Raw genomic sequence first — 15024 nt, forward strand, 5'->3', positions numbered from 1 at the left:
AATTGTAGCTGTTTGCATCCATGACAGGTGTACACATGACATGATGAGAAATGCCACACTGGGCTCAACAGTTAGTTATGCCTCATCTTTACAGACCATCAGGCTGAAGTTATACAGGCTAATTTGAAAAGGCCCTGTGGCTAATATTATTTATAATTAAATGTATAGATGTATAACTCCTTCGTAGTTGGGTGTCAAAATGTAGCTAATTGATGTGTGTATGGGTATCATATATTTCACAGAGGAAGAAAAGTGTTTGCTAACCCCTTTAAGAGGCTAATTTAGGGTCAGAGCATAAATTAAGGGTTAAGATTACAGTTAGGATTAAGTCAAGGTTAGTGTGAGTTGAGGTTAAAGGTTAAGGAATTAACTTACTCAGTAAAGGCCCTCACAGATACAGCAATATGTGTGTATCTGTTTGTATGAGTGGGGGATGATGGGGCAGAGATGAGGTTAGGATGTTGGGGGCGGGGCATTGGTGATGAATGATTACAAACAAAGCCTCTTGAGCTGATAAAGTGAAGGCACAAAAGAAGTGGGTCACGGCCTGCTGGTCCACTGTCGCTTAGCTTCAGGGGCCGAGGGGGCCACGCAGTAGATCATGGGTGATTTCCTCAGAGCCCATCAAAACCTCACTGCTTTGATAAACCGCTAAGCTGAATTAATTTAGCAGCCCACATTATCCTTATTAGTGTAATGCTGCCGGTGTTGAGTTGATGGCAAATACAAGGGAAAAACTACAACCTTTGTGCTTTAAAAATAATTATACACTGTATTACAGCCTGATCAGTCAGTGCTTTGAGTTGCTTTTACAGTAGTTATTATTATAATGTTCTATTACAAACAATATTTATGATAACAAGCACTGTTACAACACAAAGCAGAAAGAAAAGACAAGGTTGAACCACAGTTAAATGTAATAAAAATCACATCAGAGCTTACAAATGAAGTGTGTTAAAACATAATGGGCACAGCAATATGTAGTGTTACATAACTTGTTTTTATTTATTTATTTTACATTTTTGTCATCATAGGAGAGGAAACTGAAGCTTGCATGAAGCTTATTGTCGAGAGTGTTAATAAATAGACATCAGTCTGCCACATTGGCTTGCCTCTTTGGATGGACAAACATTACAAACTTGGCCTCATTGCTTTTTATTATAGACTATGGCTCCCTCTGTGGAAAAAAAATGGTATTACATTCACTTTCCACAAAATGATGGGTAAACAGTCAACACTACACAATACTTAAACTGCACAGCTTTAAAGAACTGCACAGAGTGGATCTGAAAAGTACTTTGGGGTTGCTGTTTTATAATGGTCAACGCAATAAAACTGCTACTCAGTGATTTTATGAATGATTGCCAACTAATTTGGGTATAAGATTTGTAACTCTCTGTCTGTGATGGATTTTTCAACAACATCAAAAGCTTTGCGAGTGGCAACATCACATCCCTTTTCCGCATTGTCTTGTGGTGGTCGTGTGATTTACCAAATGAGTAACCTTAAATTGTCTTAAACAGTGAATTTAGTTCCTTTAATAGTGACAGTTTACAGTGTCTTCCTAGTACTTAGTGTTCTGTGCTTATGTAACATCAACCCTTAGTCATAAAGGCCTGACTCTGCCTTTTTTCATCTACCACAATGTTTGGCTGCCTGTTATGTAACAAAACCAGGCTCTTCAAACCTCTAGATTGCAGTATTTCTCTCTGATAGCCCTAAATTCATAGCAACATGACAAACACACAAGATATAGAAATGTAGCTATTTCAATGTTTTGCCAGTGGATGGCAGTGTGTTTACACTGGTACGTCTTCTAGATGACTTGGAAAGCTTGTGGCACCTGCTAATCAGATACTGCTCTGTCTGATCATTTAAGTTTCCCCCTGTTGATAGTTCTGCCATTGCTATACCATTTGGTACATATATATTTTAAATTAAGCATTTACCATTATTTTGCAGGGGTAAAACTTCCTAAAATTAACATTACTGTGCTTGCAGAAAGATAGGAATTGTCAACAGAATCTGAAGTAATGAATTACAGTACATTACATTACAGTGAAATCCCAGTGAAAATATCCAGTGAAAAGGATTGTAATTTTCCATCTTTACTTCAGAATTAAGCTGGGATTGGCCTTAGAGACATACAATACCTTGTTGCTAGGTAACATCAGTGTGATGCTTCTGCCTCATCCCAATACTCCAAATCACTGAAATGCAACCCTTTTTCATACTGATGTCAGTAAATTATATGCATTAAAATATTACATTATAAACAGTTATTATTAATGTAAGTAATGTAACATGCGAACTGTCATTCTTAAGTATACTTAATGTGGTATAGGAAAATACATGCAGACTTTAAAATGATTGTTTTTATAGCAGTAACCTATAATAGCTATAGGTCTAGTTTTACCATTGCATTTACGGTAGATGCACAGTTATGTTGTTTACTACAGCACGGTGTACAGTAGCTGTGAAGGTTTGAAAGTGTCAGGCTGAAAGAAGTCACATACCTCTAACAACACGCTGCATTATGTAATGGCATAAGCTAAAAGTAGGTTCTGTTTATTAATTATTACACATTTTTTCTCAAGCATATTTAAGGATCGATAAGAAAACTTCTGTGCTTCTCTCCTGCACAGATATTAGGTTGCATAGGTGTCACTTTGAAAGGCTTTCGGCTTATACACAGTTTCTGTAGCAGGTGATGAGCTCATCCTGGGTCTATGTGGGGAAGTCATTAATTGAGGGCTCTTCCTGGATATGTGTTTGTCCAGACACAGATTTCTCTTCAGATTACAATAACATCAGATCAATAAGATCTGCTTGTCTGAATCAAAGAAGCCTGATGCAACTGGGCTAAAAAATGTCATTAACACATTGGATTTAAGGCGCAAAGAGACAAATTCAATCAGATCCTGACAGTAGGGAGGATGTGAAGAGATGGAGATAGTGGAGATGTGATCTGACATCTCTACAGTCATTAAGGTCTAATTAACAACCAGTAAGAAATATAAGTGAGCACTGCCCTTGTTCTCTGTCTGCCACTGATTACTGTAACACTCATTGATTGTACAGTACTGTGCTTTCACCTTCTGAGCATTTTGTCCCTTCTGCTGCGCTGATGTAGTACTGCTTGCCAGGTTAGGTTCTGCCATCTGTCACTGTGTGTGTGTAGTTTGCAAGTCAATATCACAGTGACGTGTCACTTGACTTACATTTGCATAAAAACAAGAAAATTGAGGTGAGCCTAAACTAGTGTGTCAGACACTGGGGACTTTGGTAGGTTGAGACATGACATGTACTGTTTACTCTGGTACAATAACTTCAGTATGCTTTGTTACACTGTTATCTGTGTACATTCTGTTACAGTACTTTCAGTGCAATCTTTTATTTAGATTATTCTGATACAGTGCACTATGCGTGTAGTTTAGCAACAATGCACTGTTTAGTACTTTTATTGCAAGCAATTACAGAAATGCAGAGTCAAGGATGGAGGGGTGTAAGTGACATTTTGGCTGTACAGGATTACGGTATATCGTCAGAAAGCTCCTGCTAAGTCTTGCTGAGCTTTATCTAGAAGCAACAGGAACACATTTGTAACCATAAAATAAAACTCATGGGAAAATATAAGTGAAAATTCAAAAGTGTGACAGACTCAAAGATTCATAACTCTAGCCTTTATCTGATTATCATAAAATCTGTAAATAGAATGATGAATTTATTAATCCTACAGATGTTACTGGTACTGTATGTTATAAGTCAAATGTGCAATATTTTAAAGTATTGTTTTTACACTGCTACAAAATTAAAAACCTTGCAACAACTGACTTTTTGAGCACAGTTTTGTTCAGGATCTTACATTTATACTGGTTTCTATCCTTAAGTAGCGACCTGCATCTCTTTTAAACTGTTCTCGTTCTTGTTTACTTGCAGATGAAAGCAGAATTTTACTGTAATCACATCCTTGTCCTGTCAGTTATTAGATTGCATTGCTTCTGCTCATTTAGAGGAGGTTTAGTACGGGTCATTGTGTTTAGTCACTAATGAGTTGCACACTTTAAGGAGTAACTGAATGTACAGTAGTTTGCGACTATTAGGAGCTGACTGTTAACGTGGTGTGTCAAGCTGCATACATTAGTGTGCTTAGTGACGGCTGCTGCAATACAGGGAGAGGAAGAAAGAGTTGGGGGGTGGTAAGGGTGAGCAGGTGACAGAGAAGAGAGAGAGGGCGAGAGCTTCCTCTCACTCTCCACAGTATGTGATCACCAGTCTGCTGCATTACTCTACAATGCCGTTTTTCAGTATTCCTCCACTCCCTCCTTCTCTCTTCAGCTCTATCTCTCTGTAAGCAGTAATCTCCAGTCACTCTCGCTGCCTCACAGCTTTCTGCCCTGCCACAGCGCATCTCTCTCTCCCCTCAGCTCCACTCTCTCCCCATTGAGGATGACATCCCCGAATTTGATGAACCAGCGAAGCTCTCATTCTGGCTGGTGGCTTCCGAGGGAGACCCCAAATGAACGGGCTTACTGGACAAGGTGGTGCCGCATCTAAGGAGCTCTGTGGAAAACCAAATCAGCTGTAGCAGTCTCTGAGTAAGTGCTATACTATTTTACTTACAGTACTGCTCCTATCAAAGATAAGGAAGGGGGTGCGGGTAAAGACTTGGTCGGGGAAAGAATGAAATCACTATCTTTGCCTTACAGCCCTGAACTGCTACAGTGCATTGTTATTTTCCCCATCTCAGCATGTTGGAACTATTACCTGACTGATTAATTGACTGACTGTCCAGCTGAGGATTTATGGAGTGATGAGAGCATTGGTAGCACCAAGCTTATGCAGCAGCTGTATCTTGTCTATCAGGAGTGAGTGCTATTCTTGGTCACGACACTGAAATGCTGTGTCTTTGTTTGCCCATCTCTCTTCATCACTGTGCTTACTGTAGCATACACTCATACAGATGGCTATCACTCCCTGGGGTGGCGTTCAAACTCTGCACTGTTTGTATATGGTCAATGAGATCACTGCATGTTATTCTTTCCAGAAATTTGATAAATCTACACCAAGACTGAGGAAGTTTTGAGACAAAGTTTATCTAAATGCCCATTATGTAGGGATTTTCCAAATGATCTCAACTTTAAACTTCCAGTTGGTAAGCGCAGTAGTTGAGTTTCAGATACAGTCCAGAAAGAAAGCTGAAATTATAAAGTCAGTTGGAAAAAGTATGACAAGATGAAGACTGTGGTTGGAGGAAAGTATCTCTATGGTAACAGCAGGTTTTGCCAAGGGTAGAGGAGAGGTGAAGGAAGCTTGCTGCTTCTTTCTGGCGCCTATTCAGCTGGATCACAAATTACAGTACTGACAGGACTTTTCAGGCAGAACAAAACAGAATATTAATGAAGAGACTGTGGGAAAGTCAGAGAAAAGTATAGATAGCTAGATGGACAGGTAGATGATGATAGTATGTACAGTAGTATTATGTACAGCAACCGGATGATGTGATTCATGTTTAACGCGTAGCAGGCTTTATAAGTTACCTAGAATATTTATTATATAAAGGTTTGGCAGTAGGACTGTGCAGTCACATCTGTTGGTGTTTATTTTAATCTGTGTTTACCTGTTTGTGGAGGCACACCAAATTGGTGCTTGATGGAATAGAGGACATCAGAGACACCTGTGTGTAGTCAAAAAGAAGCTAATTCTCTGCAGAACAGTTCTGTCAATTCGAATGTGAGTTGCGATGAGAGAGAGAGAGAGCTCTACTGCTCTATATCCTCAAGTGTCATTTTCCCAAAGCATCCTTTAGAAGCCCACACTGATCCTCTTTGTTATTTGGATTTGTGATATAATGATGGACTGGATTTTTGAAGTGCTTTCCCAAGTGCTCAGCATACTTTTATAGATTGTGGTCACAGATTGTTAATGCATCGGTGGCAGAGCATTCAGTTGCAGGTCTGTAGCTTTGGTGGCCCCAGTGAAAACCGAAAGTGTTTTAGTGCCATATTTAACCCATCTTGGTATGTAGGACAATCACCATGCAAAAGCCTTGTCATTGGAGAGCTGAGGAATAATACCAGCCAATTAGTGATTAAAGGCTAATTGTGGTTTTAGTTGACCAGGTTTACACCCTTTCTATTGCAATACATTTCACTGGATACTTGCAATGATTTTAACATGACATCATATCTTGCTACAACTGGCTGCTTGGGAACTGCAGGCCTAGTAATGCAGTTTTTTAACCATTTCAGGGTGGATTCTTCCTTTAATAGCCCATGTAACGTAAGGTAGATGTATTTGACCAATGTTTATGTGAGTGTGTTGGTGCCTTTGAGTGTGTTGGTGCATTAACCATTAGGCCACAAGGATAAGAATCTCCAGTACCACTTATGTAAACGTACCTGTGTAAACGGTGGACAATTTGCTCTTCTGACTACTCTAAAAATAATTTTCAAAACAGTCTCTTAAAATGTATTCAAATGCATTCAGATATTCACATGCATGAATTGTGCTAACCAATGCAAATCACACTCATTTATTTTAATGCACCTCCAAAAATGTGTGGTGTTGTAATATCAAGCGCAGATTCTATGGATAAAGCTGCATTTACAGATTGGCCCGGGTTAACCTCCTCTAATCTTCAAAGCCTGTGGTGATTAGAAGGAAACTATGGAGCCGAAAAACCATGTTTGAATCAGAGAACTGCTGCAATGGCTGAAGCCTGAAGCTCTCAATCTTCCTTGCATGACTATGGTATTACTAATTTGTTGTTGTCATGACAATAGGCATAAAATGTCTCTCAGTATATGTTCAGAGCATGGGCTGAAAGATCAAATTAGAGGGGAGTAGATGGGAGAGGGACTGTGAGCTTGTTTTTAGAGAAGAATGTGTGCCACTATAGTGCTGCAACTGGTCTGTGATTCACCGCTGCCTACAGCCCATACAGTGGCACTGGCCTCTGGTCACCCTACAGACTGAATGTAGAGCAACACCATGACTGGGATACAACCTCTATCCACTCTCCTCCTCTTCAACAACTCTGACTCACAGCCAAGCACACATTATTCAACCCACGAAAAAGAGCTCCTCGGCTGAGTTGGAAGCCAATGTTCCTCAGTGAATGTCACTGTTCTGTAGTTGATGAGCTCTCGTAAACAAGCTGTTTTTGTGGAACATTTCTGATTGCATGTACTGTAGTTATATTGCTTGCACCGATTGTAAAACCGAGCAAAAATAAATATAGGATCATTTTCTGGACTGGAACATGTATACGTTACGTTTCAATCGCAAGAATTTGGAAATGATCAGCAAACACAGATAGGCCATCTCAGTGGTCAAACTGTCTTTTCTGTAGTTGTAATGAGCTTTTAAAAGTATAGTTATTAGTAATTGCTTTCAGGGAGCTAATTATTGCATAGGAGGAGCCCAGCTGCACAGTCTGTTAGCTCAGCTCATTATGGGCAGTCAGCTAGCACTTGAGTCTGGGAGGAAGACAGCCAGATCTGAGTCCCATCTGGTGCCTCATGCTAGGATGGCACCCTGTGACCACCAGCCAGTGGTTAACACAATGGAGTTGAGGTAGTTTTCCCCTTGGTACATAACACTAAATCATGCAGTGTTGTTAGTGTCTTAGCACATATAGATGTATGGGATTCATTAGCAGGTTTGTTGCTCTGAGAGCCGCCAGGAGACATGAACCAGGGGCAAATAAGGCTTCAGTGTCTCGCAGTTAAAACACTTTCACATGAGTAAAAATCTTTGGGAGATCACACCTGCAAAGTTAAAATGGTTTCTCTAACTACCTTGCCACCTGGTTTCAGAGCAACAAATACAAACAGGACATTTTGACATCTCATCCAAACCAGACAGCAGGAATATGTGCCACTGATGTAATGTGCTTACAGGACGACGACAAATGCTAGAGAAAGCGCACCTCGGCTAACGCTTTGCTCATGCCTTCATCACTCATTACAAGCCACCTGCTCTGGCATCATGTCATGCCAATGAAACTGGAATACCAGGCAGTATTCTGATGCAGCTTGGGCACATGCTGTGTGGCCTGCTGTGCTACTGAACAATCCCCCCCCCCCCCCAAATGACCCTTGAAGCATAAGGATTACATCAGTCACATTTCTGGGCAAATATTAGAAACAGTCATCTCTAGAGACTCATAATATCTGTTGGTCATCTGCAATGTCTGCGTAGTTTTGTTTTTTACAGATGCTACTGGATGTGATCTTCTGAGCAGCAATATGATGGTTGTGTCTTGCTGGTCCCACACAGTATACAGAACAGAGCACAGTCTAACAGACAATGTAACAACAGACAATATAAAAAAAATGAAAATCCACATGAATACAGTCATGCAACAGTAAAAACACATACAGTAGCAATCAACTAGGGTCCACATGTTAGTTGAGCTTGAGTTGAGCATGTTACTGTAGGGATGAGTGGGAGGTGAGCCTCTGCTTTTAATAGACATTCCTCCTCTGTCGCTCATTCTTCTGCCTGCCTCTTGATCACAAAAGCTGCCAAATATATCCAGTGGTGGTAAAAGAGGCTGTTGTGTGAACACGAGCAGTCTATTTATAGTCTCTGTTAAGCTAGAATAGGAGCGCATATTTGGTCCGTCTAAAGCATCACTACTGTGGAATGACTAGGTGTATGTGCTATGTGAATTTCTCAAGTCTTCAGTGCTTGATTGCTAATTGCTGTTCTTGGTATTAGAACCAATATTACAATTTGGTTTTAAAATGTATTTAATAAAGGCACATTTGCTTGATTAGCTATTTATAATGAACATGAATATATCTAGTTTTGATTGCAAAAATCACAACTGTGATCTAGGGCTTGATATCCTTTGTTTACTTGTTTATTAGGTAAACATTTAAATACATAAATTCTATAGTATGCTGTAACTTTTATGATGAGTATCAGAACACATGTGGAAGGTAAATTATTCCAATTGACAGACTGTAAAAAGCCATCTATACAGTATGATTATAAAAGGAAAGTGTTTTACATAAGAGCATTGAGTCAGCCCTTCAGTTTTCAAGAGAGGTTGTGCATAAAGACTGTTTACTGTCATGTTTCTCTCCCTATTCCCTATCTCCCATCCTCTCTTCACGCTCTCCTCTCCTACAGATTAGTGACTACTTCCATCAACTCTCTAGATAAGACCATCTCTTTTGGAAAAACCTCATTAAAAACAAAAAACAGCCAGAATTGCTGGACACATGTCACAGGTATTACTCTTCACATGGTAAGAGTTTGTTTCCAGAGCGAGCAAAATCAGCCATCTGTTTGTCTGTTTGCCTTTACACTGTAGCTGATCTGGTCTGTGTGTGTGTGTGTGTGTGTGTGTTTATGTATTGTAGTATTCCACGCCATTCTCTGACTATTTATACAGGCTACACTAAAAAGCAATCACTTATCGGTGCATGATTGAACACAGTACAACTTCTGGATCTTTTTTAACACATGGGGTAAAATTACAAGTGAAACTACCTTAAAAGTAATAAAAGAATATGAGATCCTGAGGTGCTTAAAAAAAGCTGTAACATGATCTTTCCCATGCAGTGGAAAAACTGTGAAAAGTGAGGTCAAGCTAGGTTAATTTAAATAATGAGGCACTTTAAAAATGAAGTTAATTAACATTATTTGTGACTCAACACATTAGCGATGCGTTAGACATGGTTTTACGCTGTTATGGAGAGCATACATCTCTCCTCCCACAGCTCCATAATCAAATTTCATTATTCTTTTCCCTCCATAAACAACGTTTTATGTTTTATAAACAATGTTTAACTTTTTACAAAAATACTTGTTATTTCTATCAGTGATAAAAAAGAAAATAAACCATACTGTTTGATAATGTCACATTAATGTGTGTTTTTCTAAGGGACTTCCATCAACAAATTTCTACCATTTGATTTTACAGTTCGATGTGTTAATCCACCGTGGTAAAGACAATCTTATGGTGGATTTGCTCTACTGGCTGGGAGTGAGATTCAAAAATTAAGTATTGACTATTTATTTTGTCTTGTAAATGTTACTTGGCATGTGGTTCAGTATATTCCACTTAGCAGCTTGCAGTGAGGTGTGAAGCAACTTACAAAACAGGGAATACTCCATTTAGGGAAATATAGACTTGACAACAATAGCTGAACCACTTCACCACCTCCATCCCACCATAAAGCATAATTTTAGATCCAACAAACGCACACTTTGCTGACCTACTGTTGTAAGATTCCTGGGTAATGAAGTCTGTATGATTCAAAACTTAACCTCTTGTGTGTGACCTGAAATTGTACAATGCAGCCATAACATCACCTCCATGTGCTCGTGCAAGAATGATGAAGATAATGTAGAATGACTGGCCAGTTGCACTGCATTGAATCCCACAAAAATGTGCAAAAATCTACAAGCAAGTTAGAGAATACAGTAATAAGCAGAAATCTAGTATGTCACTTCCAGCCTTTCTTATAATCCATCATTAACCTATGTTATAATCAGATACATCATATTTTTATCTGTCTCTTAAATGTGGTTAAAATGAGAAACCTTTTAGAAAAGTTTCTAGTGATTCTTTGCAGTAAGGTTGTATTCCAGTACAATGTTGACCCATTGCTTTTACTGGCTCCAGCCCCATGCAGTGGTGCCATGTTGTTATGAGCATGTGTCTGCATTGTGACTGTGTGTTAGCGCTGTCATACACTAAGTGCTGTTAGTGTGTATCTGTGACTATGCTGCAAGCCCTGCTGTTTCTCTGGTTTCCAATGCTCCTCAGGCCCTGCAGTGCTGTAATGGCACATCTAATTGTATCATCAAATGCCACCAAACAAGTGCAGTCTTGTACACTTATGCGCACAGACAGACATTACAAGTGTATTGTTGCTAATATTGCTGTATTAATATTTTAGACTGTAAGAAGATATCCTTAACACAGCTACACTCTCAAAGGACGCTGTAAACAAAAAAGTCTACTCACATCCACGGGCCCCAGAGATTCATTACATGATGCTAAACTGTCAGAGAAAAGTTGGGTCCATGCTATGTTCTTGTTTTCAGGTTGAGCAGGAAATCTCACTCGTCCAGAGGAAGATGTCTGACCTTGAGTCAGTGCTGCAGCAGAAGGATATAGAGTTGAAGGCCTCTGAGACCCAGAGGACCATCCTGGAACAGGACCTGGCAACCTACATCACAGAATGCAGTGTGAGTAGCCTTGTAGTTACTACAGTGGAGACCACATGGACTGTGTTCTACTTGTTCCTAATATGCAAATGTGTATGTGTGTGTGTGTGTGCGCACTCGTGCATGTGTTTTTACATCTGTGTACATACATATTTATTAGGATTTCACTGCTATGGGTGCAATGTTTTTTTAGGATTGCAGGAGATTTATTGATATAATTTGGGTGGACAAAATATTAGAAACACCACTCAGCATAACACAATCCAATTCAACAGCACAACCTCCAAAGTGACCTAAAAGTGGAATTGACACCTATTTTCCACAAAACTCTTTATTAACCCTCACACCATGTATCACAGAGTTGTTGTACTAGAGTGTAATTGTTTTAGCAAACTAACTATCAGCATACATATGTATGTCATGTGGTTTCAGAGTCTAAAGCGCAGTTTGGAACAGGCTCGTATGGAGGTGTCACAGGAGGACGATAAAGCACTGCAGCTCCTCCATGATATCCGGGAGCAGAGCAACAAGCTGCAAGAGATCAAAGAGCAGGTAGGATGGCATCGTGGGTGTCATCTTGGTATGTCAGTGGGTTGAGATATATACGATTTACTCCTAATGTTGTGAGCTCAAATCGGAATCAAGGCACATTAAAGCAAATCACTGATCAACTATCTAACATTACTGTCATTTAAGATTGAATTCAAGTTTTGTTCATTGTACAATTCTTGAAGCCATTGTGGACAGAAAACAAATGAAATGACCTCTCTTCAGTGGCAGAATCTTTCTTGTTTTAATTTTAACTCAGCACTCATTCACTTCTTCAATGGATATCTGCAGTGATGGGTATGCTGCACTGTATGTAATGTATAAAACAGAAATGTCAAAAGAACGATCTTTTAGGAAAAAAAGCAGGTTAAGAGTAATAATTGCAGTCAGATGGAGCAGGTCAATTCACCAAGCTGAGTGTGTGGGGTGTGAATGTTAATTAGACAGGCACTAGATGTCAGAACCTCACCACTCTCTATAGAGGTGCAGGCAGTACATCTATAACATCATGTTATACAGCATGTTCAGAAATGCCTCATGTTGCAGTACTATTTATGTGAATTATTGTTGTAATCCTTTTTACAACAAGAATATACAATATAAGGATGCAGTTCACCTACAGTGTTTTATTTGAAAAAGGTTTACCATGTGGCGGGGATGCTTTTCAATGTTTGAGGAGAAATTCACTTCACAAAGAATGAACAAATAAACTTTAAATTCATTTAAATCGTATTTGTTTATTTGCAATAAAAAGCAGTGCACCACATTTCAGACTAATTTGATTATACAGTCTGTAGTTCTAGTTAGTTTAAAGAATAAAGACTGTATCAAGTGTCTGCTGGGTCAACTCAGTGTGAATCAGGAATACTGTTAATTAAAAACATAGGGGAGCTTTACTGTATATGCAGCCCTTAATTACTGAAATCAAATGTGATGAGCGTGTGGCATATATGAGTGTTTTTCTGCATTTCTGCATGTGTGGCAGCACCACATGACCAGGGGTGTTGCCAACTGTGACAATTAAGCTGTTACAAGACTGACAGTTTAGGACAACAGATAGAGAGCATGAAAAATCATCTTCCTGGCATTATGCACCTTTTTTTTTCTTAAAAAGGTAATAAAAAAGCAGCATGTTTTTCTCAGCCTACACTAGTGCTGGTTACCAAGCACTGAATACATTGTGCAATGGTTGCTATGGTGATGAGAGCCATATACCTACGAGTAAAGAGAGCACTGATGCAGTGGGCAGGCTGTCGTGATGAGGTGCTGGGGCTTTAGCTCATGCAGAATCTTTGACCATCACCTGAAATACCACCCTAAAAATGAGGGATGTTGGTTAGAGGAATGCACCCTGTCCTGACTAGAGCTTTTTATTATCTCTTATCTTAATAAACTCCCCTGGTGAGAAAGATTTGAAAATCTGCATGTAATATAATTTACTGTGTGCATACACTGACCTTTTCAAGGTAAAGAAATTGCAATTTACTAACATCATTTAATCCTAACTAATAATAACTTGTGTTGCAATTACAATTATACAATACAATATTATAGTAGAAGGGGTTCATGCAATTCAGAAGGACCTTGGAATTGAGCTGTTGCTCTTTGGCAAGAGAAGTTAGTTGAAGTAGTCTGGGCAGAAGCCCCCTTGCTGCCTCCCTTTAGAGGTGTAGTCAGATGCCCATATGAACACTGAAAAAGATTTTGCTAGCTGTAATCATTCCTCTTGTTCATACTGACCATTAAAAAGATCCCTTACTGATGTGCTTCCAATGTAGGTGATGGGGGACAAAATACACAGTCCTCGTTTTGAGCAAAATCCTTTCCTTCAGCAACATTGCAGTGCTAATGTAAATTTTAACGTGTTACTATGTCTAGCTGAGCCTGACAAGCTGAGTATGAGTTTTCATTCACCCCGACACTTTTGTTTACAGCCTCACAGAGCAAGCATGACTATAAACTTATTAGATTGCTAGTATGACATTTGTGGTGTGCATTGCTATGAAAGCGACTGCTGGATTTCCCAACTCAGTCTATGTCTCCTGTCCAGGGTTTCTCCAAGTAAAGGTCAAGATTTGTTTGCCAATAGGCTGTCTTTAGGCTCAAGTTAAAGTTGAACTCTGTCAGCGGAACATTCATAACACACCCCCATCAGATTGCCAGGAGGTGTGATTAAAGGTTCATGTTGGTCGATAGCTGTGAGACTGTGGTTAATTCTGAGCACCTCATAACTGGATGTGTATAACTGGGAGGACTTAAACATAACAAACCTTGTCAAAGCTAACCTTCTATGGATAAATTCTGATTAAAACAACATAGTATGTATCTTCAAATGTATGAGTCTAGTTTGCTGCTCATGCATATTATCTGGCTCTGTCTTCCCATTGGTGCCTCTCAGCAGGGTATTTACGCCAGCTAAATCCAGCATTTCATCTTGAAAAGCATCTGTCTCCCACGCTCTGTCATATGACTGCAGTGTTTATCATTTCCATGCACAAGCCATGCAGTGTTGGATCAACAAACAGTAGAGATTGGGGATAGAGATTCATTTTCAGAGAAAACCAATCTGTGCCAAAGCCATTGAGACCTGCAAACGTATGCAAAGAGCATTTCACCAAAGTCACAAGAACAAAGGAGAACTATGGAAAATCTCACAAAAGAGGTTGGAAGGGCTTGACACTTTATGGGCCATCAATGTATGTGTGTATTGTGTATGTATACGTGCATAATCATGTGCACGGGATCTAGATGAAAAAAATAATTTTTACAGTTACACTTGCAAGAGGACAGGTGTGCAGAAATGGAATATAATATTTATAAGTATGTTTTCATTAATGTATATTCACCTGAAATAAGAATAATAAGTTTTCATTTCCTTAGAATAAGCCCTTTTTATCTACATAGGGAGGGGGTCCCCTTTCCACGGAGGCCGCCATGTTGCACCGCCATGTTTCTACAGTAGCCAAGAACGGACAAACCAAAGCTCTAGATAGGGCCAATTGCGTTTTTCGCGAGTTTTGCGGCCACGCTTGGAAGGGGAGGGTGAGGCGAGAGGTATTCAAATGGTTGCAAACTGCAATTTCACTGCTAGATGCCACTAAATCCTACACACTGGGCATTTAAAGGTACCCTGTTGAGTTTTCTTGTAAACAAACAAAGTTATATTTACGTTTCTGACCAAAATGCATTGTGTGTATCCTTGAGGCCTAACAAATGTGTTGAATGCATTTCCTTCCTCTAAAACATTTGCAAAGCCATTTTTTTAATAATGGATTATTTACA

General features: G+C 39.4%; 1 protein-coding gene across 14 annotated transcripts in view; it reads left to right on the forward strand.

The window, feature by feature from the left end:
• Nucleotides 1-4157: 4157 nt before the first annotated feature.
• The window catches only part of LOC122877040 (citron Rho-interacting kinase), a 44515-nt gene continuing 33648 nt past the window's right edge, over nucleotides 4158-15024 (forward strand). For 2 of the 14 annotated variants that reach the window (XM_044198132.1, XM_044198124.1), the window contains exons 1-4: nucleotides 4158-4598; nucleotides 9145-9245; nucleotides 11071-11214; nucleotides 11626-11745. In XM_044198132.1, the coding sequence (XP_044054067.1) occupies nucleotides 9237-9245; nucleotides 11071-11214; nucleotides 11626-11745 (273 nt within the window). In that variant the 5' untranslated portion in view covers nucleotides 4158-4598; nucleotides 9145-9236. Of the gene's footprint in view, nucleotides 4599-9144; nucleotides 9263-9940; nucleotides 10018-11070; nucleotides 11215-11625; nucleotides 11746-15024 lie in introns of all 14 variants that reach the window. The other 12 variants (XM_044198130.1, XM_044198135.1, XM_044198131.1 and 9 more) reach the window with 10 other exon arrangements.

This window comes from Siniperca chuatsi, linkage group LG5, assembly GCF_020085105.1.
Source record: "Siniperca chuatsi isolate FFG_IHB_CAS linkage group LG5, ASM2008510v1, whole genome shotgun sequence".
In the NCBI taxonomy this organism is placed as follows: Eukaryota; Metazoa; Chordata; class Actinopteri; order Centrarchiformes; family Sinipercidae; genus Siniperca; species Siniperca chuatsi.